General features: G+C 47.4%; 1 protein-coding gene across 1 annotated transcript; it reads right to left on the bottom strand.

The window, feature by feature from the left end:
• Window positions 1-2,193: 2,193 nt before the first annotated feature.
• MUC13 (mucin 13, cell surface associated) lies at window positions 2,194-25,972 on the bottom strand. Its single transcript, XM_066577777.1, has 13 exons — window positions 25,962-25,972; window positions 25,476-25,765; window positions 25,202-25,432; window positions 21,812-21,937; window positions 18,917-19,017; window positions 18,621-18,679; window positions 15,949-16,097; window positions 15,013-15,153; window positions 14,087-14,204; window positions 12,687-12,724; window positions 12,265-12,352; window positions 11,760-11,964; window positions 2,194-3,151 (listed from the first exon to the last, which is right to left on the bottom strand). Exons 1-13 carry the CDS (start codon window positions 25,970-25,972, stop codon window positions 3,113-3,115), a joined length of 1,596 nt encoding a protein of 531 aa, XP_066433874.1. The 3' UTR covers window positions 2,194-3,112.
• Between the last annotated feature and the right edge of the window lie 1,215 nt (window positions 25,973-27,187).

Below are 27,187 nucleotides of genomic sequence, written 5' to 3'. Positions count from 1 at the left end.
GGCATGGATCTCATTGAAATCAGCGCGAGCCGTGCCTGCACTTACAAGTGCAGGCACAGAGGTCGGCGCGGAGACTTCCACTGCTTCAGCTCCAACCTCTGTGTATTTGCAGTGCTGACAGCATGCACCCGCTCAGCTGATCAGTCGAGTCCTGAGAAATGGACCCCAGCCGATTACCTATGGATGACCTAACCTGAGGGTAGGTCACTAATAGTATTCTCCCTGGAAAACCCCTTTAAGAACTCTATAGTGACAGGGTCTGTTCCACTGGATTGGCACTTAGCAAATGTGGTCTCAATATACAAAAAGGGTCAGAAAGTGAACCTGGAAACTACAGGCCGGTAAGTCTTACTTCTATGGTGGATAAAATGTTTGAAGGGTTTCTAAGAGATCCTATCCTGGAGGACCTAAAGGAAAATGGCTGTATCAGCATGGGTTTATGGAGGGTCGCCGCTCTGGTTTCACCAACCTGATCAGCTTCTACAAGGAGGTAAGTTTTAGACTGGATCGTGAACCCATCACTAGATATTGTGTATGTGGACTTTTCCAAAACGTCTGATACTGTGCCGCATAGAAGGTTGGTATATAAATTGAGAATGCTTGGTCTGGGGGAGAATATGTGTAAGTGGGTAAGTAACTGGCACAGTAATAGAAAGCACAGGGGGGTTATTAATGGTATATACTCTGATAGGGTCACCCTTACTAGTGGGGTACCACAGGGGGCAGGACTGGACAGCTCACTGTTACTGGTGGGGTACCAAAGGGGGCAGTACTGGAGGGGTCACCGCTACTAGTGGGGTACCACAGGGGGCTGTACTGGAGGGGTCACCATTACCAGTTGGGTTTACCAAAGGGAGCAGTATTGGAAGGGTCACAGTTACTAGTGGGGTACCACAGGGAGCAATATTGGAGGGGTCACCGCTACTAGTGGGGTACAAGAGGGGGCAATATTGGAGGGGTCACCGCTACTAGTGGGGTACAACAGGGGGCTGTACTGGAGGGGTCACTGTTACTAGTGGAGAATAAGTGAAAAGTGGTAGAGTGACCCCAGTAGAAAAAGAAAGAATAGAATTTAGGAGCAACGCCCCCTTTTTTAGAGTGAAAAAGATTTCTTTTGAGAGGAAGAGAAGGCGTCTCTATGTGTAGTAGGGGCAGCCAATCCCAACTCCCGTTATACCCAGCTGGGTAGATGAGTAGACTACATATACCGCAATGCAAAGAAAAAATTTTGAGGTGGAGGGGGGTTGTGTGCAACCTTATAAGCGTAATATAATTGCATGAGATGATTATTTGCCAAACGTCTCTGCTTATTTATTAAACCAGCATGTATACGCGTTTCGAGGTTAGTAAACCTCTTCCTCAGTACTTGCTGAGGACATTTGTCTGTATGCTAATGGTATATCCTTTAGAGAAGGCTATATATAACCCCAATTTTGATAACCTCTCTGGGTAGTGTAGTCTGGCCATTCCATTCATTAGTTGCCCGTCTTTGTACCCGCTCAAGCTCAGATATGTCCTTCTTAAGTGCTGGTGCCCAAAACTGTTCGCAGTATTCCATGTGTGATCTGACCAATGACATAAAGAGGAAGAACAAAGTTCTTGTCCTGCGCCCCTAGACCTCTTCTGATGCCCCCCATGATCCTATTTGCTTTGGCAGCAGCTGCCTGACACTGGTTGCTCCAGTTAAGCTTATAGTTAACTAAAACCCCAAGTCCTTTTCCCTGTCGGTGTTCCCCAGTGGTTTCCCCTTTAGTGTGTAATGGTGACACGTATTTCCTCTGCCCATGTGCAGAACCTTACATTTATCAGTGCTATATCTCATTAGCCAACCTTTCTGCCCCCAAAGTATCCAGATCTTCTTGCAGCCACATTCTGACCTCTCGTGTTAATTTCCTTACATAGTTTTGTATCATCTGCAAATATTGATACTTTATTGCACACTCCCTCCACAACATTGGTAATAAAATGTATTTTTTCCCCGCCTTGCACGCTGTGTTGTATGAAGGGCAGTAGATACATATAAGGCGGTGAATACAAACGCTCTCGCTACTTTTCAATCATTTCTTTCTTTCCACTATAACAATTTGTATTATTTTCTCAGCTGTTTTACATAAAAGCTAAATTAAGATCTGTTTTATTTCCAAGCTGTAATGCAACAAACCATGAAAAACACTGAGGGGGGGGGGGGGGGGGGTGAATATTTTTACAAGACACTGTACAATCATAATATAATTATATGGGGGTCCGGTCTGGACTATGCTGTCACCACCTCTTGCAGCCCCTCGTTGAGATCAGCAGCTGCCACATTACACGTCATTCTGTAATAATATCGCAGAAGATCTGTCAGGTATAAAGGTGGCAGGAATCTGTACAACATATAAACGTGCTGCTGCTCTCTGTTATCAGCCATTATTCTTCGCAGATCACAATGGAGAAATGTTTTCATTATAGGACTAATGATTTTGTTCAATTATCGGTGTAATACCTGCATTTGCGAAGATCAGCGCACGGCGTCGTCCTAAGGGCCCTTTAACACGGGACGATCTGTAGGGCGCAGATGCCAGAAATGTGGCCACAGCGATAATCGCTCCTGTGCTTCCACACTGGATTGAGCATCGCTCAGTGAATGGAGGCGAAGCCAGCCGGGGATCATTTCGGCCTACCCGCCTCTATTCGCTGTGAGCCGGCAGCTGTTCATAAGTTCACGGGCCGATCCGCAGAAACTGAGCGACGAATGAGAAGTGGACAAATTATTTTTCATCGTTCAGATTCTCACTGGATCATGGGAATCTGAACAATTTATCTGCCCGTGTAAAAGGGTCCCAAGTCGCATCATGGTGTCGCCTCTGTCATCGCACCTTAACCCCATAATTCGCAGTGTTGTGTACTTTTCACCATTATCATCTTAAAATAAATAACAAAGAAAACACGTTCTGTGCATCAAGTCCGGACGTCCTCCAATCACAGTGACGGCTCCAGCGCCGGTCTGGGGGGTGGGGTCATTGCCGGTCACGCCCTCATTATCATTCGCACTCATTGTACCTGCCAATAAGTTCAGGGCATTTATAATACATAATAATGTGGGTTAACAGCGCCATCTGGGGGCTGCGCACTAATAATTCCGGCTTCTGGTCATTTCCAACCATTGATTCTGAAAGAAAAAAGACAATGTTTTTTGAGCTTCACCTTAAAGTCTAGAGACACCCCTAGGTTACCGATTCCTGGGGGTAACCGAATGTGCAGTTATATATCAATTAGCATTTCTCCATGACATACGAACCGCCTGGAGGTCTCAGCCCCGGCGGCGTCTCTTCAGCCAGATCCTGGTGGCAACCACTAATGTGCGCCATTAAATTGCCCGTTGGGGTTGTCAGGATCCACTCTAAGGCCAGCATCACACGGGCGTATGTGTGTTTGTGCGTGCCTCAGCACAACTTTTTTGTGCACTGAACGAGGCTATTAAGCGCTTATATTGGCACATTTTACTGTACTTTTTCCGCCCACGGGACATGTTCATTTGCGTGCTGCGAACAAAGACACACCGATTGAAATGACTAATTCATCTAATGAGTTCCAGATGTGTTCTTTTTTCCAGCGGAATTACGCAGCGTATCACGCATTTGCTTGCATATTGTGCGCGACTTTGCGCACCCCCCATTGACTTCTATGGAGACCTTTGGTGCATAAATGTGCAGAAAAGTAGAGCGTGATATGGGTGCTTTTGCGCAACCGAAATGCATGCGCAAAATACGGTATTGTGAACGTACGCATTGGCATCAATGGGTTCTATTCTCTGGGTATTGACCGTGTACATTTCGCGCGTGCAAATACACCCGTGTGACGACTGCCTAACTGAAGGATAAACATACAGTGATATGTCAAGTTGTATCCTTCCTCTGCGTGTCATCTTCACTGCAGTTTTGGCATTCTATTCATGAACCAGAAAGTTTTAGACCCCTCCATGATAGCAGCCCTTCACAGATATAGACTAAAAACAAAAATCTTTATTGAAAAATATTAAAAACCTGGGCTAACATAGAAGGACATACAGACAACGACAAGACAAAAATTCTGGGACTTTGTGCTGAGTTCGCAGCTTTTTACACTGCAGGAGGGCAATAAGAGGGTATCCCTCCTTGACAATATAGTAGCACCAATAAAGGTAGAGATCATATGTAAGATGTATATGAGCTAGGTAGAAGGGTCATTGTATCTTGGGATAATGTATTAATATCCCCTTGTTGTGTGGTTCACAGTCATCACCCAGAGGCCTTAGTCAGACGGGCGTTTTTAGCCGCGATTTGCGCATGCGCATGCGTCCGGCGATTTTATAAAACCATTGCTTTGCTATGGTATCGGACACATGAGCGCTTTTTATGCGCTCGTCTGATAAATTATAGAACAGAAATCGCAGATCGCACCTATCTGCGATCTGCGATTCCTGTTCTCTTCTCTATATGCGCTCAATGGGGCCGGCGGCAGCAGCGCCGACCCATTGAGAACACATAGTAGACAACTCATTCTTCTCTGCCACAGCTGTAACAGCTGTGACAGAGAAGAACGATGTTTGCCCATTGAATTCAATGGAGCCGGCAATACAGCCGCTCCATTGAAAGCAATGGGCTGCCGGCGTGCGCGGGGTGAATTGTCGGGAAGGGGTTAAATATATAAGCCCTTCCCTGCAATTCATCCTAAAATGTGTTAAAATAAAAAAAAATTGTATACTCACCTTTCCGCTGCAGCCGGAGTCCAGCCGCTGTCAGTTCTCCTGAACTGCTTCTCGGCACTATTCAGCCGGCGGGGCTTTAAAATCCCCGCCTGCTGAATGATCTGCCTCTGATTGGTCACAGCCCTGACCAATCAGAGGCAGGTTTCACTCACACACCCATTCATGAATTCATGAATGGGTGAGTGACTGCTGCCTCTCAGCGCTGAGCCAATCAGGGGCAGGTCTGACTCACATCCATTCATGAATTCATGAATGGGTGTGAGTGAGACATGCCTCTGATTGGCTCAGCGCTGAGCCAATCAGGGGGCAGGTCTGACTCACACCCCCTTCACACCCACTGCAGGACGGCCGCGCGGAGCTCCGGCTGCCGGGAGAAGGTGAGTATATATATATTTTTTATTTTTACACATTTTAGGATGAATTGCAGGGAAGGGCTTATATATTTAAGCCCTTCCCGACAATTTATCCCGGGCTCGCCCGCAGCGCATTGCTTTAAATGGAGCCGGCTCTATTGCCGTCTCCATTGAATGCAATGCGCTGGACAGCTCCGGCCCGCTTCTAATGAAACGCGGCTAGGAGCAGATTTTCAGGCGATTTGCGGGCGACTTGCGCGCACCGGTCACGCGATTTGCGGATGCGCATCCATCATGCGATCCGCAAATCGCGTGAAAAAACGCCCGTGTGACTAAGGCCAGAATATACCACAGAAGAGGTTTACCTAGATCACAATATATCCAGTAGTTATGTAGTGGGAGTTAAGATGCCTCCCTTCTAGTTAAATTGTGTGATATTAAAGATCTCTTATAGCTGAGACATTTCAATTAGTCGTCCACTTTCAAGATATAAACATAATAGATTTTTAATGGGATGTGGATGCACCATATAGCTGAGGGTTTTACGGTCAGATATACTGCTCGACGCGTTTCCCTGTTCATATCAAGAACAGTTCATCAGGAGCTAATTGCCCAATCAGCCTAGTACCGTTCAGTACCTCTCACAGATTTTAGGGACTAACTGGATTTGTAGATCCTGTCGTGTATTGCTTAACCCAATTTTGGATTCAGGGTTTCCTAGGGGGTTTTCTCTTTCTGCCATTATACAATGATGCCATCTGCTGGCTAGAGCCGGTACTGCGGTATGGGAGATGCTGGAAAGGGTCCCCAACAGCAGAGCGGCCAGTAATCTACAGTAAGAATACCCTGACCGGACGTCTTCCGACATCGGAGCTGTACAGCCTTCAATCAGAATGTCTTTAGACGTCAGACAGTGAATTGGAAAGGGTTAATAAAAGCAGAACATTGACACCCTATCACGGGTGTTTATATTCTTGTTAGTTATATTGCTCGCATAGATCTTTAAGACGCTTATACCATGTTTCCCCGAAAATAAGACAGTGTCTTATATTAATTTTTGTTCAAAAAGGTTTAACTTTTTTACATGTATAGCTGCCTGGACACTATTTAAATTGACTTTTTTTAATTAACTGTTAGCAGGGCTTAATTTTGGAGCAGGGCTTATATTTCAAGCATCCTCAAAAAGCCTGAAAAATCATTTTGCATCCTCAAAAATTCTGGAAAATCATGCTATGTCTTATTTTCAGGGAAACAGGGTAGCAAATTGGAATACATCAACTGCTATGGATGGCAAGCAGTGTATGTCTCGCTTGGTGGTGAGTTTCGCCAGACCCAAAGTTTATATCGGCATAACTATAATAAAGGAACCTAGCGCGCAGATAGCCAGCCTTGCATTATCCCTTTAATAAGGGGTTACGCCAGGCATGGGCCTATAATAGCCTGTCAGATAGAGATTGAAGAACCAGCGCAGCTAAGGCTCAGTCAGAGGTTCCTGTCATAAAGGAATCCCGCACACAAATAGCCAGCTGTGGATTGTCCCTTTAATAAGGCACAGGGCTATAATAACGTGTCAGAGGAACATTGAGGAACTAGCGCAACTACGGCTAAGTCTAAAGCTCCTAGGTGGGTCACTCCACAACGTAGGCAGAGTGGCCCCTAACTACCCTGTTTCCCTGAAAATAAGACATCCCCTGAAAATAAGACATAGCATGATTTTCCAGAATTTTTGAGGATGCAAAATGATTTTTCAGGCTTTTTGAGGATGCTTGAAATATTTGCCCTACTCCAAAATTAAGCCCTGCTAACAGTTAATTAAAAAAGTCAATTTAAATAGTATCCAGGCAGCTATACATGTAAAAAAGTTTAACCTTTTTGAACAAAAATTAATATAAGACACTGTCTTATTTTCGGGGAAACACGGTAGTTCACTAAGTCTGGCAGTAGAAGAATAGAGGATGCGAGCAAACATAACAAACAGGTAGCGCCTGTGGCTCTGATGGGGAGCGACAGGTATATGAGCTCAAGGTGTTCAGTCCTGTTATTTAAAGGGCTGAAGGGGCCTGCTATCTGGGGTGTGTCTATCAAATCGGCCTATTAGAAATGGTGTGGAAGTGGTCACAGATAATGGGGCATGGCTATATTACATCCCTCAACAAAAAAATGCTCTGGGGCGATCTAGGTACAAAGGGCATATTCTGGGCATGTAGTTAGGAGATAGAGGCACCCACCGGGAGCTTCTGATCGTCCGGGGAGATGCCAGATCCTCAGTAAACCCCCATAGTAAAAGGGTCAGTGCAGGTGGAACGCAAGCGTAACTGCGTCATGACGTGGTGACGTCATGACGCTCATCACCTGATCTCCGTAGGGTGGGGTGTGAGCGCGTCGTCCTCATAGCGTGATGACGTCACGCCGCTCCTCGCCGTCACAGCCGCCTTCCTCCCTGACTCCATTCGAGAATCCATAAGTGGGTGGGGCTGTGTATGCGTCATCTGACCGCCCGACACCGCTGACATCTCATTGAAGAGATGCTTGTCTAAGATAGTCACGTGAGCGGAGTCTGACACGCCGATGGTATAAGAAAGTGACATCAATCACCACACCATTTGCAAGAATACATCGCCGAATAGAGATGGGCGAGCATACTCGCTAAGGACAATTACTCAATCAAGCATTGCCCTTAGCGAGTACCTGCCCGCTCGGAAGAAAAGATTCGGCTACCGGCGGCGGGCGGGGAGCTGCGGGGGAGAGCGGGGAGGAATGGAGGATCTCTCTCTCCCCGCTCTCCCCCTCACCTGTCAACCTTTTCTTCCGAGCGGGGAGATACTCGCTAAGGACAATGCTCGCTCATCTCTAATAAGGAAGCCATCTCTTCCTAGACCCAAGAGGATGAGGTTAATAGATACAGATTTCAAATGACACATCACCCCCATTGTTCTTGAGAATCCCTAATTTAAATATAGAGCTCATAATTGTAGCCCACTGTGTGAGCTACAGATACATATAAGATATATTTTTGATATAATGATAGGGATGAAATAGAAAAATCCGCAGAGATATCCCAGTATTAACAGGGGAGTTAGCATACAAGCTCAGAGAATAAACTCAGAGAAAGCAATTGAGATTGAGATTTGCATTCAGACCAATTGGAGCTACAGTGTCAGGTCTGAATATCCACGAAGCTTCTTTTTGAAGTAGTTTTTTTGTCTATGTTCCCGCGACGGATGTTAGTACAGAGGACTTCAACCCCCTGAAATTTCAGGGAGTTCATGTCCCCGTTATGCACCGTCCAAACGTGATCAGCCAGTGGAGTCAATTCATGGCGGCGGATGTTACCCACATGTCCGAGAATGCGCTGACAGAACAGTTGGATTGTTATTCCAATGTAATTCTTAGGACATGGGCATGACGCCATGTAGACCACGTTCCTTGTTCTGCAGTTGATAAAGCAGCCATTTTCGTAGATTTTGTTGGTGCTGGCGCTTTACTTTTAAGGATAAACGGGCAGGCTGCGCATCCATGGCAGGGGTATGTGCCTGACGGTTTAGCTGAATCCAGCCAGGTCTCACTGATCATGGAGGGCGACAGATGGCTTTTTACTAGGTGGTCTTATGGCCCCTTTGAAATGTGATCACTGGTGATTTTGGTACTATATCTGACAGGTCAGCATCCTCTGTTAGAATATTCCAATAATGTTTTAGTATCTGTCTGACTTGTTTGGTACCGGTGTCATATGTTCCTATGATATGGGAGAGTTGAGGAGTGGAGCGGTGACGCGGAACCAATAGATTCGTTCTTTCTTGTTGTGTCGCGTTCGTATATGCACTGTCAATCACGTCCTTCGGATAGCTTATTTTACGGAAGCGCTGTCTAAGTTTTTGGCTTTCTTTGTGCAAATCTTGGTCGTTGGAGCAGTTGCACCTTATCCGTAGGAACTGACCCTTAGGGATCCCTTTCCTCAAGGGGAAGGGGTGATAACAATCCCACTTTAGTAGGCTGTTAGTGGCCGTTGTCTCGCGGTATAGGGTGGATGAAATTGCCCCTTCGAACTGCTTTGTAATTAGTAGATCCAAGAATGCCACAGATGTTGTGTTAATTTCTGACGTGATGCGTAGGTTCAAGCCATTCGCATTAAGCGAGTCCACAAAACTTCTGAATGTCACTTCTGTACCTCTCCAAAACAGCAACACGTCTGTTATAACGTAGCCATAGAATGATATTTTCTGACCAATCGTCATTGGCATAGACAAACTTTTCCTCCCACCAGTCCAGGTATAAGTTAGCGTACGATGGGGCACATGATGTCCCCATCGCTGTACCCCTGAACTGATGGAAGTACTGAGTATCAAAAAGAAAAAAGTTGTGTGATAGGATGAATTGGAGAAAATCCAAAACACACTGGTTATGTTGTGTGAATTGTGGACCGCTTTGTTGTAGGAAGTATTGCGTGGCTTTTAGGCCACCCTTGTGTGGAATAGAGCTATAGAGTGATTCTATGTCTAATGTAGCCAGTAGAGTGTCATTACTGATTGAGATGCCATCGAGTAAGCGTAGTACATCCATCGTATCTCGAACAAAGGACCGAAGTGATAGAACAAATGGTCTAAGAATGTTATCAGTATATATGCTCATATTTTGGGTAATATTTCCAATTCCCGATACGATGGGTCTACCTCGAAGGGGATTTGTCTCTTCATGCACCTTCGGGAGGGCATAGAAGCTTGCCACAGTTGGATTATTTGGATACATAAATTTGTATTCTTTCTTATCGATTCCTCCCCTATTCAAGAGCTCTGCATAATATACTTCTAAGGGCGCCTGCACACAAGCGGAAATTCTGTGGCGGGATTTCCCTTGCTGGAAGCCTGCATAGGACTGCGTTAACAAACGCAATCCTATGCAGACGGCCACGGTTTGGCCACGCAAAATCTCACGCAGCAAACAAACCGCGGCATGCTCTATTTCTCTCCCCGCACAGAAACGTCACTCACCCGCCGCCGGCTCCGGTCTGAGCATGTGCCGGCTGCCCGGCAAGTCGGCACATCAAACAGCCGGAGCCACGGGTGAGTACGCGCTGGTCCCTGCAGGTGCTCGGGTCGGGTCCCACGGCGAGAATCCTCGCCGCCGGATCCGACCCGCCCGTCTGCAAGCGGCCTTAGATCAGACAAAAAGGGAGTAGTGGGATCGCATGAAAGTACCTTGTATGTGTCACTGAGTAAATTGTGGCACATCTCTATGTATTGTTCTCTCTTTATGATAACGACGTTCCCGCCTTTAGCAGCCGGTTTGATAACCACATTAACCAGCGACGTGTTTGATTCCAGTTGTTTCAAGGATTTGCTTTCACTCTGAGTTAGGTTCGGGTCGATCTTACGAGAGTTTTGTATTAACTTCAGGTCACTGATTACCAATCTTTCCAAGATGTGAATTCCGGACAGGGGCATGAGGGGGATTACAAGTGTTAGCGGGTTTTAGATCAGTAAATGGACCTGACCCCACTGGTCTTGTATTTTCATCTTCAAGTGCCTGGAGAGCATCCAGGCCAGGTAGGTCTGTCACATCAAGACCCAGCTCTTTGGCGCGTTCACGATTTTTTAGCGCGAAGAATTTATGCCAGCGTAATTTGCGAGTGAAGAGGGAGGTGTCCTTCGCCCACATAAACAGATCAAACTTGGTCGTGGGGACGAAGGACAGCCCCCTCTCCAAAACTCGCCTTTCACCCTCCGTGAGGACGTGGTCTGATAGATTGATGACTTGAAGTCTATCATCTGTATCCACCTCCGTGTCCTGTTGTCTCAGGGAGATGTTTTGATGTCCCTGAGATAATTGTGGGGGACCTTGGCAGTCACACGTCATTGCGGTGTCCGGTGTTCTCACCGTCCCCGTAAAAAATACTGGGAGATGGGTTGTTCTAAAAAAATTCCCGTCTGGGAGATTCTATCGGGTCCTCTACTCCGCTGTATATAGCGTCCACGGCCCCGTCTCTGGGAAGGTTTTCTATGATTTTGTTTCTCGTTGTCTGAATGGTCTATATCCGAGGAACTCCATGATAGCAGGGACTGCAGAGTATGGGGATTGTGGGCAGTAACTAGTTGGGCTTCTTCAGACGACCATATACACTATTGCGCATGCTTCAGTTCAACATATTAGGAGTGAACGACGTTGATGAAGTAGATTTGCGCGCGTATCGACGCACAGTGCTGTGCTCAAAACACATATAGCTCTGGTTGTTGCTCCCCTTGAGGACGCCGGGGCGGCTATAGGTTAGACTTTTAGTAGGGTTCTGGTGGTGTGGACCTACTTATATCTACATAGGCTTTTGGAAGCTGGCCATCCATGATAACAAACTTATTGGCATCAATAGGTTCTATTCCCTGCGTATTGCGCGCATATATTTAACGTGCGCAGAAACGTACGCTAATACTATTGTCTGAAGAAGCGCTAAGGAAGAAGCTTCAAAAACCGGGGTGATCAGCGGTCACCACTAGCGGAGCTGCCCCTTATTCCTACATTCTTGATGCTGCAGGGAAAAGGCCATGGAGGGTCCCTGGTCAGAGACCCCCATATGAGAACCTTATGACCTAATAATTGGCATCTATAAGGAGGATTTTTTGATACCCCCCCAACCAGACATAAAGTGATAAGAGTGATCGTTTTCCATCATGCTAGACGCTACGTACCTCATCGTAGTCCCGTTTGGGAAAGTTGCGGGTAAATTCCTCGTTGTCGTCAAACACATTGACAGACTTGTTCACCTCACCCAGGTCGGTCTTTGCTTGAACTTTAGGAAAAAGTCGCACAGGGGCGGAGCTTGTCTCTGCATGCGTTTTGTCATCGTGATCGATCAGCGCCGTCCTGTCATCATATTTCCTTTTCTTCTTAGAACTGCAGAAAATTATTCACAGTCATAAACCCATCATTACGGCCGTACCCGGGACTACAACTCCTATCAGTAGCAGGGGGCAGCAACGTTTTGTATGCGGAAGGAGGTCACATGACTGCGTTAGTGAAATGTGGTAGGATGGTGAATCCTCGGGCTCCATATCACCCCGATATCTGTGTTGTACCATCATACAGAATGTGGATGGGGTAATACCAGAGTAGCCCCCAATAGAGGCTGCACCCAATATGTTGTCCCCTGAGGGGGGCAGGTGAATGGGGTCATACTTGGAGGTAAGGACTTACTTGACGAATAAGCCGATCATTGCTCCCAGTAGAACGACAATAACCACGCCCAGCACCACGCCAATGATTACCAACACAAGCTGAAAATCTGTAGGGAGAAATCAGTGGACATGATGAGGAAGGAGTCCCACCCATGTACATAATATGACAGTGCCACCATAACAGTGTCAGCCATTGAACCCCCGTAACAGGGACCATTATAGAACCCCCATAACAGAGACATTCAGTCCCCCCATAATAGTTATAGCCATAGCACTCCTCATAACAGCAACCGTTAAAGTGCCCCCATAACAGTAACTGCCACTGAACCCCAATAACAGAAACAACCTCCCCCCAAATTCTGCACTTGGCTAGTTGTCACATAAAACTGACTCTGCCACATCTTGCCGCTTGGGGAGTCGGGGATCCCCTCAGATACTCACTGTCTGTACAGTTCGCTCCCGAGTATCCAAAATCACATCTGCAAAACACCAGGAGAAGAATGAAGATGGCGGCATGATGCCGTACGGGATGAGGGCTGGTGAGATACTGGGTTACATCGTTTCATTGTTTTATATTTTGTTGCATTGTTACATTCTGATATATTTTACATCTTGTTACATTGTGTTGATTAAAGGGCTTCTCCACACAACCGTGTTTGTGCAGGTATCTGCGCAGGCAAAATCTCCACACGCTAAACACAGAGATTAGAACCCATTGATTTCAATGGGTGCTTTTTGACAAGCGAGTTTTGCGCAGCAAAAGTTCCACCTATGTGAGGTGCAAAAATACGCAAGGAGAAGATCAAAGATCAGCGATCAGTTATCAGGGATTCACAGCGGGATACAGCTGATACTATTGTTTCAGCTGTATCCCGCTCCCTGATGACAGGCTGGGTATGAAGAACAGAGCGATCCAGCTGTGTTCTTCATACCCCGCTCGGGCGCTCCAAGCAGAGAAGAGCTGGATGCAGAAGACAAGCGGGGCCACCACGCTTGTCTTCTGCATCCCCCGCTCAGAGCGTTCAGCTGTATAACAGCCGGGCGCTCCGAGCAGGGAACAGCTGGATGCAGAAGACAAATGGCCCCGCTTGTCTTCTGCATCCCCCGTTTGGAGCGCAAGCTGATCGCTCAACATTTGAGCGATCACCTTGCAAAAAGCAAACAGCGATTATCGCTCAAAATGAGAATCTTGTTCGTCGTTCAGTTTCAGCAAGCATAATAATCAGCGCCGGCTCGGGCACTTATCGTGTAGTTCAAACACTGAACAATCAGTGCTTCACATAGGAGTGTATACAAATAAGGAAGATGGAACAACACCTCTGCAGCGCCTGCAAATCAATTTCCAACCAATTATACAGGTCTTTATAACAATTCCCAATCACTGGGGGCGGAGTTTGAATTGCAGGAATGCTGCCATCCAATAGGTGGCGCTGCAGAGATTGTTCCATCTTCCTTATTTGCATATAATACCCAGAGGAGCATGAATGGCCTTGAAAGTCTCCTCACACACATTCTAGATGCTTTCCTTAAGGAGAGATGATACCCCACAGCCGACCCACATAGGAGTGTAAAACACTGAATAATTAGTGGCCGAGAACTGCACAATGCTCATTGAGAATCGTGTAGTCTAAACAGGCTGCCCGTGCGTGAACGTGTTGGTGATGACATCACTAGCTCATTTGCTTGGGCAAAGGTAAATCGTGAGATTCTCAGCCCATGTAAAAGGGGCATTGCATATTGTGCTACACTGTTGCATTGTGTTTGTTGCATTGTTTCATTGTGTTACATTGTTTTACGTTGCATCCTTCCATTGTTACATTATGTTGTGTATCAGGACTCACTTCTTACACTTGTCGGCCCCGTCGTCCTTGTACCCTGCGAGGCAGGCACATTTTCCTGTAGTCTCTGACTCCAGCTTGCAGTATGTCCCCTCAGCCTTATAACATTGGGGGGCACAATCTGAAACACAGAAGAGCATCACAGTTGACATTTCCGGAGCCCGCAGTTTTCCTGAGTCCTGAATGGCATAACCACCCAGTAAAGGCGCAGACAATGGACATAGCCAGGCAAATTTTCCATTCTGAAGTTGTGGGAAGCTGACTGACAACTGCAGTAGGAGCTACAAATGGTGGCCATATTGGTTGCCATATTGGTTGCCACCCAGTTAGGCCGGATTCACACAAGCATATGCGGATTTGCAGAATGAACCACAGTGTAGAAGACAATGTAACTCGGGCCACTCTCACAAAAGCCCAGATAAATGCTGTAAAATGCCTCCCTTCAGTTCAACGCCTTAGGCCTCTTTCCCACGGGAGCTGCTGGCTGATCGCGATCAAAAGATAGGGTAAAATCTTTTCTGGCCGTGTGTGAAAGCGGCCGGCCAGAATCGGCAGCGTATGTGGGGTCTTTTTCGGCCAGAAAATCGCCCATTTGAACAAATGCATTGGAATCCAAAGCTTCAGATGGCCACAATTTTCAGCTGCGGCAGTTCAGATGGCTTCCATAGACTTCAATGGAAGCCGTCCATGTGGAATCCGCACAAAAGCAGAACACGCTGCAATGTAATATCTGCTCGCGGAAATCGCAATCGCTGTACGCTCATCTGAGCGGACATGTGAATGTTCTATCTTTGTAATGTGTGCGGAATACCGAGGATCGTCTGCACAGATGACGATCGTGGATTACACAATTCAAGTCTGGTCGCGTAAGACCGGCCTTAGAGAGGAGTAGCAGGGTAAATCATGGCCAGTGATGGGTTTTATCTCACCTCTGCAGCTGGTTACTGTATGTTCAACTTCAGAGGAATATTTCCCTTCCTTACAGGTACATGTGGCCGCCAGACCGTCCGGTGTCGCTGCGCAATTCGTCGTTTCCGGGTCACAGTAGAATCCATCACAGATGGTTTGATCTGCAGGAGAGGAGATGACGGTTACTACACAATCTGCAGGGAACAGATAATCCATGGAGTAATCTCTGTGCCACAACGAGTCCAGAAGAAGAGACCACGCCACCTCCCAGCCTACAACTCCACATAACACCAACTACCCCAACTGTCTGCTCCTCGGTTACATCACGTATTTTTCTCCAGTCACATCCAAAGCTGCAGTCAACAATTCTGCGTATTCACTATGTTTTATGCTCCTGTTACATCTAGAGCTGTAGGTACAATTCTACTATCGCATCTTGTCTTATACTCCATTCACATCCAGAGCTGCAGTCATAATTTTACCTGAGAAGTAATCAGAGCAGTGCTGAGTCACAACCTTAAACAGTGTAGCAGAGCTGCCATGTTGCACTGTGCCTGGTGTATACACTACACCTCCCACAATGCACTACAGCAGAGTAAGCTCTGTATAGATTCTAAACCAGGACTTGCAGCAGATGGAAGTGAGGGGTCCTGCTGCCTGAATGCTAACAGGAAAGGAAACCCCCATAATTGTTAATGCAGCTCTAGATGTTACTGGAGTAAAAGAAATAATGTAGCTCAAACACAGGCTCAGCAAGGGGCACAATCTAAACATAAGCATGGAATGTTACTACAGCTTTAGATGTGACTAGAGTATTCACATGATATAATTATTGAAGTGTGACTACAGCTCTGGATGTGACTGGAGTATTACATATGATGGAGCTGAGGATCAGTGGACTCTTCATACTAATGCTCCTTAGCCCTGCCATGATGCACTCTATACACGACACTTACTGGAATAGTTTACGGAGTTTTTACTTATGGCGTCTGTTACTTCTGTGCTTGATACAGATGATCCTTGTGTGAACACATGGCTGACTTTGGCAGATACAGAAACTCCAGTACTTCTTCTGCTTCTGGTTTCAGATTTGGAAGTAACTAAACTAAAAAAATACAGACAGAAGGGATGATGTGCCAGGTCAGCGCATAACTGGGGGCATGTGCCCCGGGTGCTAGGTGCCAGAGGGGTGCAAACAAAACACTCTGGATTGGCCACCATAGTTTTTTACAATGTTGGGGTCATGGGCTAAATATTTACTCTAAATGAAGGGCAGCTCAGTGTCCAGGGGGCAGCTGTCTGTGTGGGGCAAGTGTCTGTGGCAGTGTAGGTGTTGGTCCAGGTATCTGGGGTGTGCAAGTAACTGGGACGTGCAGCCATCTGGCGAGCAGGTATATGGGGTGTGTAGGTGTTTGGTGGGCAGGTGTCTGGGACGTCCAGGTATTTGGGATATGCAGGTGTCTGGCAGGCATGTATCTGGGATGTCCAGGTGTCTAGGGGGCAGGTATCTTGGACGTACAGGTGACTGGTGGGCAGGTATATGGGGTGTGCAGGTGTCTGGTGGGCAGGTATATGGGATGTGTGCAGGTGTCTGGTGGGCAGGTATATGGGACATACAGCTGTCTGGTGGGCAGATATCTGGGACATCCAGGTGTCTGGTGGGCAGATATCTGGGACTTCCAGGTGTCTGGTGGGCAGATATCTGGGACATCCAGGTGTCTGGTGGGCAGATATCTGGGACATCCAGGTGTCTGGTGGGCAGATATCTGGGACATCCAGGTGTCTGGTGGGCAGATATCTAGGACATCCAGGTGTCTGGTGGGCAGATATCTGGGATGTGTGCAGGTGTCTAGTGGGCAGGTATTTTGGATATGCAGGTGTCTGGGAGGCAGGTATCTGGGACGTGCAGGTGTCTGGTGGGCAGGTATCTGGGACGTCCAGGTGTCTAGGGGGCAGGTATCTTGGACGTACAGGTGACTGGTGGGCAGGTATATGGGGTGTGCAGGTATATGGGACATGCAGCTGTCTGGTGGGCAGATATCTGGGACGTGCAGGTGTCTGGCAGGCAGGTATCTGGGACGTGCAGGTGTCTGGCAGGCAGGTATCTGGGATGTGCAGGTGTCTGGTGGGCAGGTATATGGGGTGTGCAGGTGTCTGGTGGGCAGGTATATGGGACATGCAGCTGTCTGGTGGGCAGATATCTGGGACATCCAGGTGTCTGGTGGGCAGATATCTGGGACTTCCAGGTGTCTGGTGGGCAGATATCTGGGACATTGAGGTGTCTGGTGGGCAGATATCTTGGACATCCAGGTGTCTGGTGGGCAGATATCTGGGATGTGTGCAGGTGTCTGGTGGGCAGGTATATGGGATGTGCAGGTGCCTGGCAGGCAGGTATCTGGGACATGTAGGTGTCTGGTGAGCAGGTATATGGGGTGTGCAGGTATCTGGTGGGCAGGTATATGGGACATGCAGGTGTCTGGCGGGTAAGTATATGGGACATGTGCAGGTGTCTGGCGAGCAGGTATATTGGACATGCAGGTGTCTTGCGGGCAGATATATGGGACATGCAGGTGTCTTGCGGGCAGATATATGGGACATGCAGGTGTCGGAGGGGTGCAGCAGTCTTGGGTGCATTCATTCCCTATGCAGTCGTTCGCATTCATACCCTATATACAGGGGCCTCTGCTCCGCTTACTTTGGGTAATTACAATCTTCCCAGGAGTGTTAGGCACAGAATATGGCGGATGAGAGGAGCTCCCTGATAGGAGGTCACATGGTGGAGGCTCCTGATGCCTCCCGTCTCCTTCCACATATAAATACTTGCAGGTTTAACTCAAAATAAGCAGCTATTGATAAGATATAATGTATCCCCTCCTCAGTGTGCTCTCATCCTCCTCACAGCGCTCTCATCCTCCTCACAGCGCTCTCATCCTCCTCACTGCGCTCTCATCCTCCTCACTGCGCTCTCATCCTCCTCACTGCGCTCTCATCCTCCTCACAGCGCTCTCATCCTCCTCACAGCGCTCTCATCCTCCTCACAGCGCTCTCATCCTCCTCACAGCGCTCTCATCCTCCTCACTGCGCTCTCATCCTCCTCACTGCGCTCTCATCCTCCTCACAGCGCTCTCATCCTCCTCACAGCGCTCTCATCCTCCTCACTGCGCTCTCATCCTCCTCACTGCGCTCTCATCCTCCTCACTGCGCTCTCATCCTCCTCACAGCGCTCTCATCCTCCTCACTGCGCTCTCATCCTCCTCACAGCGCTCTCATCCTCCTCACTGCGCTCTCATCCTCCTCACAGCGCTCTCATCCTCCTCACAGCGCTCTCATCCTCCTCACAGGGCTCTCATCCTCCTCACAGCGCTCTCATCCTCCTCACTGCGCTCTCATCCTCCTCACAGCGCTCTCATCCTCCTCACAGCGCTCTCATCCTCCTCACAGGGCTCTCATCCTCCTCACAGCGCTCTCATCCTCCTCACTGCGCTCTCATCCTCCTCACAGCGCTCTCATCCTCCTCACTGCGCTCTCATCCTCCTCACTGCGCTCTCATCCTCCTCACAGCGCTCTCATCCTCCTCACTGCGCTCTCATCCTCCTCACTGCGCTCTCATCATCCTCACTGCACTTACCTTATTTTAACTATGTTTGTGCCTAGATAACCAGTTAGAGTCTGCAAGGAAACCTCACTCTGCGGAGAGAAAGCAGAACGTGTCATATTACCGTATCATACAATTATTGCTTTATCAGTATCTGCGACCTCCATGTATGACTGCTGACAACCTGCCTCTACATCATGTCTGAGAGGTTGTCACAGCCTGCCCCCTGCTGGACATGACTGCAGCGTGCAAAAGGGAGTGCGTGGAGTTACACTTTATGTGTGCAGCCCTGCGGTCTACGGGGGTGTAATCAGTGACAGCGATCTCACCTGATTCAACACTTCTTTGTACAGTTGGGTGTATTCTGTTGACGATGGGTTGGAGTTGAAGTTTACTGCTTCTAAAATGAATTCACCAAGGAAGATCTTACCTAAAGGGGAAGATGGTGGACATCTAGATTATACATAGATCACATATAGATTATATCCGGTTATTACACTTCATCTTCGCCATGTAAGACCCCATAACTCCCATGTAATGACTTTATATATAGTTGGCATATAGATTATTCCATACTAATCCCATATACAGACGTTTGCATATGTTTGTATCACATGAGCGCTGAGTGGGCACCGTTTATCTCCCAGTCTGTTCTCAGGATACAGTCAAGTCCTCACACAGTCCAACAGACGGTGCTCACACATTCAGCAGATACAGGGGCTGCGATTCATCCATAAATGTGTGGATCCACAGCGTCCAGTGAATCATAACACCAGACCCCTCCCCCTGACTCAGGCTCCACCCATGCGGAGCAGTCTCTGGTAATCTTTTTCTCACTGGGGGGTTCTGTATGGTTCTGTTCACACATTGTTTTTAGGCAGATCAGAGGTGTATAAGTGAAGTGCCCCCTGATTTACCACTAATCCAGCATATGCCGATAAAACGAAGCTTTTATTTTCACTGTGCAGAAAGGTGCGGTCTATCCTGCTTTTCTATGCAGAGAGACACAGTAAAAAAAGGAAAAATGTATATATATATATATATATATATAATTAGTGGCCAACGTGGGGCACTTTTGCCCACACCATAACCCCACACAGAGGCATATGTCAGAGGCCAACATCGGGAGAAAGTGCTGGCCTATACTTCTGACCTGCCTAAAAAAAGAGATGTGAACAGAGCGTTAAAGTCCTTTTACCTCGATGAAAAACTCGTCAAACGCACGCTTGATCATGATTATTACCCCGTATCAATGTGCTGCGATCAGCGGACCTATGCATAAGCGCAAAAATCACTGTTGTCGGTATTGCACAGCTGCTGACAATGATGAGAGTGTATTAACAATCAGCTATCCCCCAACAGTCTGCATCGGCCTGTATGAACGACCTTTGGCCGGGACCCTCCAAACGGAAAATCCGCGGCATTTATAGTAGCAGCAAAGGGGATGAGATGTTGAAAATCTCATCCACACACTGCGGAAATAATCATTTGGAAACTGACATGAGGTGCAGCTTTAATTCCACAGCCTGTCAGTTGTTTCGCCATTTACGGTTGCGGAATTCACCTCTTCTCAATGAGGGGGGTGAATTCTGCCATAAAATCCATGTTAAAACACACATCAAAATCCGCCGCAGACATTCGGCAGCAAATCCGCCCCGTGTATACCAAGCCTTTAATTGAATGCCGATATCATCAATCAGCGTTCATCATCGAGCTATAAACAAAAACACCATATGCGTTTTAACTTTTTCTAGGCCGGGCCGAAAAATTGCACGAACGGACGTTTTTAGGCGCTCGTGGCCAGCGTTTTGTCGCCCATTCACACAACTGGGGGCAACGTTTTTTAGCTAAACCATTGTTCTGCCAAAATCCTCGGGATGCCTTCCAATGCCTATATAGAGGCACCTGTAAGCTTTTCACAGTGTTAGACGCTGCTAAACTCCCTCCCCCTCCCTTTCTTTGTCCAGCTCCCTTAGGAGTCTATGGGAGCCACCGCCGTATATTGAGCAAAAGTTAGTTCCAGAATTATCTTTCTGCCCGCCCTATATGCGTATTTCGGTCGCGTATGTTCTAATTTTCATGGTCCGATGTATTTACGTGCCATATATTTGCCCGTGTGAACTGATGCATTTAAAACCAATGCCTCAGATGGTCGCGTATGTTGGTTGGCCGAAAAAACGAGCCGCTAATACGCTCGTGTGAAAGAGCCCTCAACAATGGGAAAGGGCGAACGCTGCAACCACAGTCTAGAAGACAATGCAACTCGGGCCACGCTCACAAAGGCCGCTTCTTAAAGCGTTCAGCGCAGTGTTTCAAATCCCAGATAAATGCTGTAAAATGCCTCCCTTCAGTTCAACGCCTTAGGCCTCTTTCACACGGGAGCTGATGGCTGATTGCGGTCAAAAGATAGGGCTAAACCTATCTTCTCTGGACGCGTATGAAAGCGGACGGCCAGAATCGGCAGCGTATGTGGGGTCTGAATGACAGCTGCAGTGTAAAGCATGGAAAAAGGGAGAATGCAGCAGCCATAGCCCAGAGTCAGACAATGCAGCTAAAATGGAGTCACTGATCATAGCTTAATTGTAATGAAGAAGATCTGCAGTGTAAAGCATGGAAAAGAGAAAACTTAACAACCATAGCCCAGATAATGCAAGCTGGATTCACTGATCATAGCTGTGTTCTAATGGAGCAGTGCTGAAGTGTAAAGAAAGGGGAATGACAGAGGAAATACTGGATGACTCTACATTAGACAATGCAGCTAACCTGGAGTCATTTATCATAGCTGTGCCCTGATAAAGCAGTGCTGAAGTGTAAAGAATGGGAAGTGACAGTTACTACGGTATCTGGTCAGACAGGAGGTAGATTCAGACTTACCTAAGACTCCAATAGACAATGCAGTTTGGAGTCAGTGACTTTAGTTGTGCCCTATATCTCTATAGAGCTATGAGCGCCCACTGCTGGACCCCTGCATGCGCCTACTGAGCCACCATGTTTTTTGCGTCCTGATCCCAATAGTTTAATAACTTTTAGTTTGTGTTCACACAGTGCGGTCAGCTCAGATATCAGACTGCATGCAGCCATTTATAACCAAACTGCTTCTGCCTTCATTACATTTCTTTTCCTGGCTAATTGCTCTAATCCAGCGATCTGCAACCTGTGACTCTCCAGCTGATGTGGGACTACAGCTCCCAGCATGCTCTGCCAGCCACATTGTCTGCACTCACCTCCATCACAGATCTTGGCGCTTTCGTTGTAGGCATAGTTGAGGGGGCACTGACACACGTACTCCTCAAAGAGCTGCAGGCAGGAGGCGCCGCTCCCACAGGTGTTAGACGAACAGTATTCTGGCTCTGCGGAGAGATGGATATACAGTACACATATTAGTGATGTCACAGCCGGAGATTGTATGGCTATTACAGACAATTAAAGGGGTTGTACCATAATTGAAAGTTAGCCCCCATCCACAGGATATCCATAATCAGCGGGGGTCTTACCACTGAGTCCCCTGCAGATCTCAAGAGCAGAATTCCCGTGTACCCCATTCTCCTCACTGCGGAAATACTTCACCCCCCATAGTGACATCAGCATGAAGGGCGCAGATTAGCACTCCATTCACTTAAAATGGGACTGTGCAGATAGCTGGCACCCGCTCAGGTATTTCCGTCAGCCCCATGGAAATGAATGTAGCGCTGATCGCGCATGCTCGGCCAGAGCGCCCTTCATGCTGATGTCACTTGGGAGAGAAGCGACCTTGCAGTGACAGTAGAAAGAGACATGGCAGTCCCTTTCTCGAAATCAGCAGGGGTCTCAACGGTGAGACCCCTGCCTATCAGCAAGTTATTTCCTATACTGTGGATAGGGAATAACTTAGAATTCTGGAACAACCCCTTTAAGGGTGGACTCCCACGGGCCTAAGATAGAGCATGCTGGGGTTTTTTTGCGATTGCAAAAAAGTGAAAGTTAGAATGAACCCAATGAATGAGAATTAAATCAATGTGTTCCATTGTCTGTGTATTGCACGCACGGAAATACATGCGCAAAAACGTCCGTGTGAACTACATTCACAATAGACTCTGTCCGATATCCAGCTTGCCAATGTGCATTTTTCATGCCAATGCAGGGCATTTTTCGTTCAAAAATGCCTCACACCGCTTCTGTGAAATTGCGATCCTCAGGAGCGTGCTCCCGTTGATTTCAATGGGAAACATCACATCTCACTCGCATGCACACCGCACGGCATTTTTACTATACTTTTTTGCACGGCTGGGACCGTTCACATTGGCGCAGTTCTGGCAGCACCATCTTTGATTAGGCAGGCCAGTCGACTTAGTCCTATGTGTTTTTGATTTTCTGCGCAAAATCACACATTTCAGTGCACAATTTCGTGCAGACGGGGCCTTTGGCGCATGAAAATAGAGCACGTCGTGTTTATTTCTGCGTTCTCAAAATGTGCACAAATACACACGCAAATGCACCCATGTGCGGAATCCCTTGAAGGGGTTTTCCGGAAGTAACATACTGATAAGCAGTCAATATGAGATCGGTGTGGGTCTGGCTCCTGGCGAAGCCACCAATCAGCCGTTTGAAGCGCTTCGGCCTGTGATGTTCATCAGGGTCTACGTGCAGCTCAGTCCCTCTGAAGTGAATGGGATTGAGCAGCAATACCAAGCACAGCCTCTACAAAATAAATGGAGCTGTTGCTGGTATATGGAGAAGATGCCCAACGCTCACCCGAACACCACAGCTCCTTCAAACATCTGTTGGGGTTTCGAGAATCGGACCCCCACCTATCTGATGTTACTATGTTACAACTATGTTATCCTATGTAAATGAAGCTTCATCACTGTGCTATATTTACACCATTTCCAGATTTTTTATGTACTTTTTATGCAGGGCATTGGCGCACTGCAGACAAACACGCCCCGATTTAAATGGCTTTTTAGCCCAATGAGGTCCAAATGTGTTCATTTCTACATGGAATTATACAGCGTATTGCGCTATTGTGTGTGCATTTGCGCACTTCCCATATGGGGACCTGTGCTACACAAATGCACAGGAAAATAGAGGATGTCCTATTTTTTTAATGGGAGATGTGTACGAACCTATTGATATCAATGGGTTTTATTCTCTGCGTATTGCGCACACACATTTTGCATGCGCAAATACATGTGTGAAGGCGCCCTCAGGGCGTAATCCCGGTCTGGGTGCTGTTCGTCTAGTTCAAAGATGGCACATGCACCCATTATAGCCAAACAAGCTATACGCACGGGCGTTTTTTCACCAGTGGTCCATATTAAAAAAAAAAAGCAGCATGTCCTATTCTAGTCCGTATCACGGACCGGAACCAGACATGCAATGTCCAGTGCCCGCGGGTCTTGCACAGCACACAGACATGTCCGTGTGCTGTAAGACGCAAGTTGCGTCCAAGAATCTCGAGCACAACTCACATATTCCCATGAGCCCGGATACATGTTAGCTGCATTGATACATTGTAACAAACTACCAGGAGAGGAGAGAGATTTGTGCTGCTCTGTTCACTCACTGATACATTGTAACCCGTGAAAGTAGCTAAGAATGTTTCTGTTCCCTGACAGAGCAGATATCTTGTAATCTGGGAGGAAGGAATCCGGGTCTATAAAGCCTGGTTTAGGCACAACGATTCTCGCTCCAAAGACACCTTTTGAGCGATAATCGTTGTGTGCTTTACTCGCGAGATGATTGCTCAAAATTCACTTAAACTGCAGTTTGAGTGACAGTTTTGAGTGTTTACTTTGCATAGGTGTGTAAATGAAGGCTCACGCTGTACACAGAAGACCAGTGGGACTGCTATCTTCTGCATACTCCTGCTGTCTTCTCAGAGCGCTCAGCTGGTATACAGCTGAGCTGAGCGCTCTGAGCGGGGTATGCAGAAGACAAGCGGGGACGCTTGTCTTCTGTATACTGCTGCTGTGTTCTCAGAGCGCACAGCTGGTATACGGCTGAGTGCTCTGAGCAAGGTATGCAGAACACAGCTGGAGCGCTGTCTTCTGCATACTTCTGCTGTGTTCTCCGAGTGGGATACCAGCTGAAACAATAGTATCAGCGGTATCCTGCTGAGAACTCAGTGCACGGCACTGATAAGGCTCAGCGACTCATTAACGAAAACTGCACGATGTCCGTACAGTCAGACCCAACGATTCTCACTCAAAAGACAGCTTTGAGCGAGAATCGTTGGCTTTAAATGGGCTTTTAGGCTGCATTCACATCTGCATCACACATTGGACACTATTGAATTAAAATGGTGTCTTTTAGGTTCTTTCACAGGTTGCGTGCTGCGCTATTTTTGCTGTCGAATGTTGCGGAATCTGCAGTAGTGGTTTGAAATGGAGCCTCCAACACAAGCGAACAGAGCCTGCGACTCATAAACGCAGATGCCCTGCTATTCTCCCAATTGAATACGACAGAATCTGCAACAGTCGCTTCGCGGCAGATGTGAACGGAGACAGCAGCAGAACCTTTCACTATACCAGTATAAAGCCTCAGCTGCCAGAGCCTGCAGTGACAGAAAATGGGCACCAGCGCTGATGGCATACGAGAGGGATAAGCGATGTATACATCTGGCTCTGCTCACTTACTGGATGAGGTGAAATTATTTGCACTAGTGGGTACTGAGTCCGGTGGTCCGGTGCCGTTACCAGAGTCATTTGTTGTTGGCACGTCTGGCGTTGATCTTTCTGGCTCCGCAGTGTTCGTCCCTGATTGTGCTGACGTGGTCACTGCTGCTGTTACTTTTGGTGTTGCCTTTGTTGTTACTTTCGTTGTTGACTTTAAAGCTGTTGTCACTGATGCCGCTGTCGTTGTCGCCGCTGTTGTTGATGCCGGTGTCGTTGTCACCGCTGTCGTTGTCACCGCTGTCGTTGTTGGCCCTGTTGTTGATGCCGCTGTCGTTGTCACCGCTGTCGTTGTTGGCCCTGTTGTTGATGCCGCTGTCGTTGTCGCCGCTGTCGTTGTTGCCGTTGTCGTTGTTGCTGTTGTCGTTGTTGTCGTTGTTGTCGTTGTTGCCGTTGTCGTTGTTGCCGTTGTCGTTGTTGTTGTTGTTGGCGTTGTTGTCGTTGTTGTCGTTGTCGTTGTTGTCGTTGTTGGCGTTGTCGTTGTTGTCGTTGTTGGCGTTGTTGCCACTGATGTTGTCGATGACTGTGCTGTGATTTGATGATATTAATGCGGATGAGAATGAGGAGCATGACAAGAGTAAAAATAAGGATGATAAGGGTGAGGATAATGAATAAGGATGAAGATAGTGATGATGGGGGGCAAGATGAAGGTGAGGATGTTTATAAGAGTGGGGATGATGATCTTATTCTAAAAATATAATAAAAAACACAAGTTCATACTCACCCAGAAGCCATTGGGGGGAAAAGTCTTCTTGTCCCTTTGGCGCTGGGTCCGTCACGCTGATAATGAATGTTAAATGGATTCTCACAGGCAGCACAGGGACCTAGGAAATCCAATGAGGCAATTCCCATATTGTCACACAGACCAAGGGTCCGTTTTCATGACAGAGAAAAGCTCAATCAATGTTAAGATATGTTTTTTTGCATCTGATTTTTTTTTCTGGACGCAACACAGCTCATGCGAATAAGCCCTAGCGCAGCAGGTTGTAGTTTGGCTGCATTGTCCATTGTGATGACGTCAGAAATCCAGATGTCATCACAATTCCTTATAGACTTTACCCCCATAGTCCATGGGACCATCTAAATAAAGAGGACTATGGGAGTAAAGCACTAAATATACAGAGGAGAATGGGATTAAGGAGCAGAGTATACCGAGAACTACGGGAGTAAGGTGCTAAGTATACAGAGGACTCTGGGAGTAAGGTGCTGAGCATGTGGGGGACTATGGGAGTTAGGGGCTAGGTATATGGGGGACTATGGGAGTTAGGGGCTGAGTATGTTGGGGACTATGGGAGTAAGGTGCTGAGTATACAGAGCACTATGGGAGTAAGGTGCTGAGTATGTGGGGGACTATGGGAGTTAGGGGCTAGGTATATGGGGGACTATGGGAGTAAGGCGCTGAGTATACAGAGAACTATGGGAGTAAAGCTCTGATTATACAGAGGACTATGGGAGTAAGGCGCTGAGTATATGGAGGACTATAGGAGTAAGGCGCTGAGTATATGGAGGACTATGGGAGTAAGGCGCTGAGTATACGAAGGACTATGGGAGTAAGATGCTGTGTATGTGGGGGTCTATGGGAGTAAGGCGCTGAGTATACAGCGGACTATGGGAGTAAAGCTCTGAGTATACAAAGGACTATGAGATTAAAGCTCTGAGTATACAGAGGACTATGGGAGTAAGGCGCTGAGTATATGGTGGACTATGGGAGTAAGGTGCTGAGTATACAGAAGACTATGGGAGTAAGGCGCTGAGTATACAGAGGACTATGGGAGTAAGGTGCTGAGTATACAGAAGACTATGGGAGTAAAGCACTGAGTATACAGAGGACTATGGGAGTAAAGCGCTGAGTATACAGAATACTATGGGAGTAAAGCGCTGAGTATACAGAGGACTATGTGGACTATGGGAGTAAAGCACTGAATATACAGAGGACTATGAGAATAAAGG

This window comes from Eleutherodactylus coqui, chromosome 8, assembly GCF_035609145.1.
Source record: "Eleutherodactylus coqui strain aEleCoq1 chromosome 8, aEleCoq1.hap1, whole genome shotgun sequence".
NCBI classification, from domain to species: domain Eukaryota; kingdom Metazoa; phylum Chordata; class Amphibia; order Anura; family Eleutherodactylidae; genus Eleutherodactylus; species Eleutherodactylus coqui.
The sequence above is the reverse complement of the archived record's forward strand: the minus strand, read 5'-3'. Positions and strand labels throughout refer to the sequence as shown.

Bases quoted from the DNA above. Each gene is read 5' to 3' on its own strand.
- MUC13 (XM_066577777.1), bottom strand. The intron at 21,938-25,201 runs GTAAGTGAGCAG...ATCTCTCCGCAG, and splicing joins AAATAATTTCACCTCATCCA to AGCCAGAATACTGTTCGTCT. The intron at 16,098-18,620 runs GTAAGTGCAGTG...GTATTTTTTTAG, and splicing joins ACAAACATAGTTAAAATAAG to TTTAGTTACTTCCAAATCTG.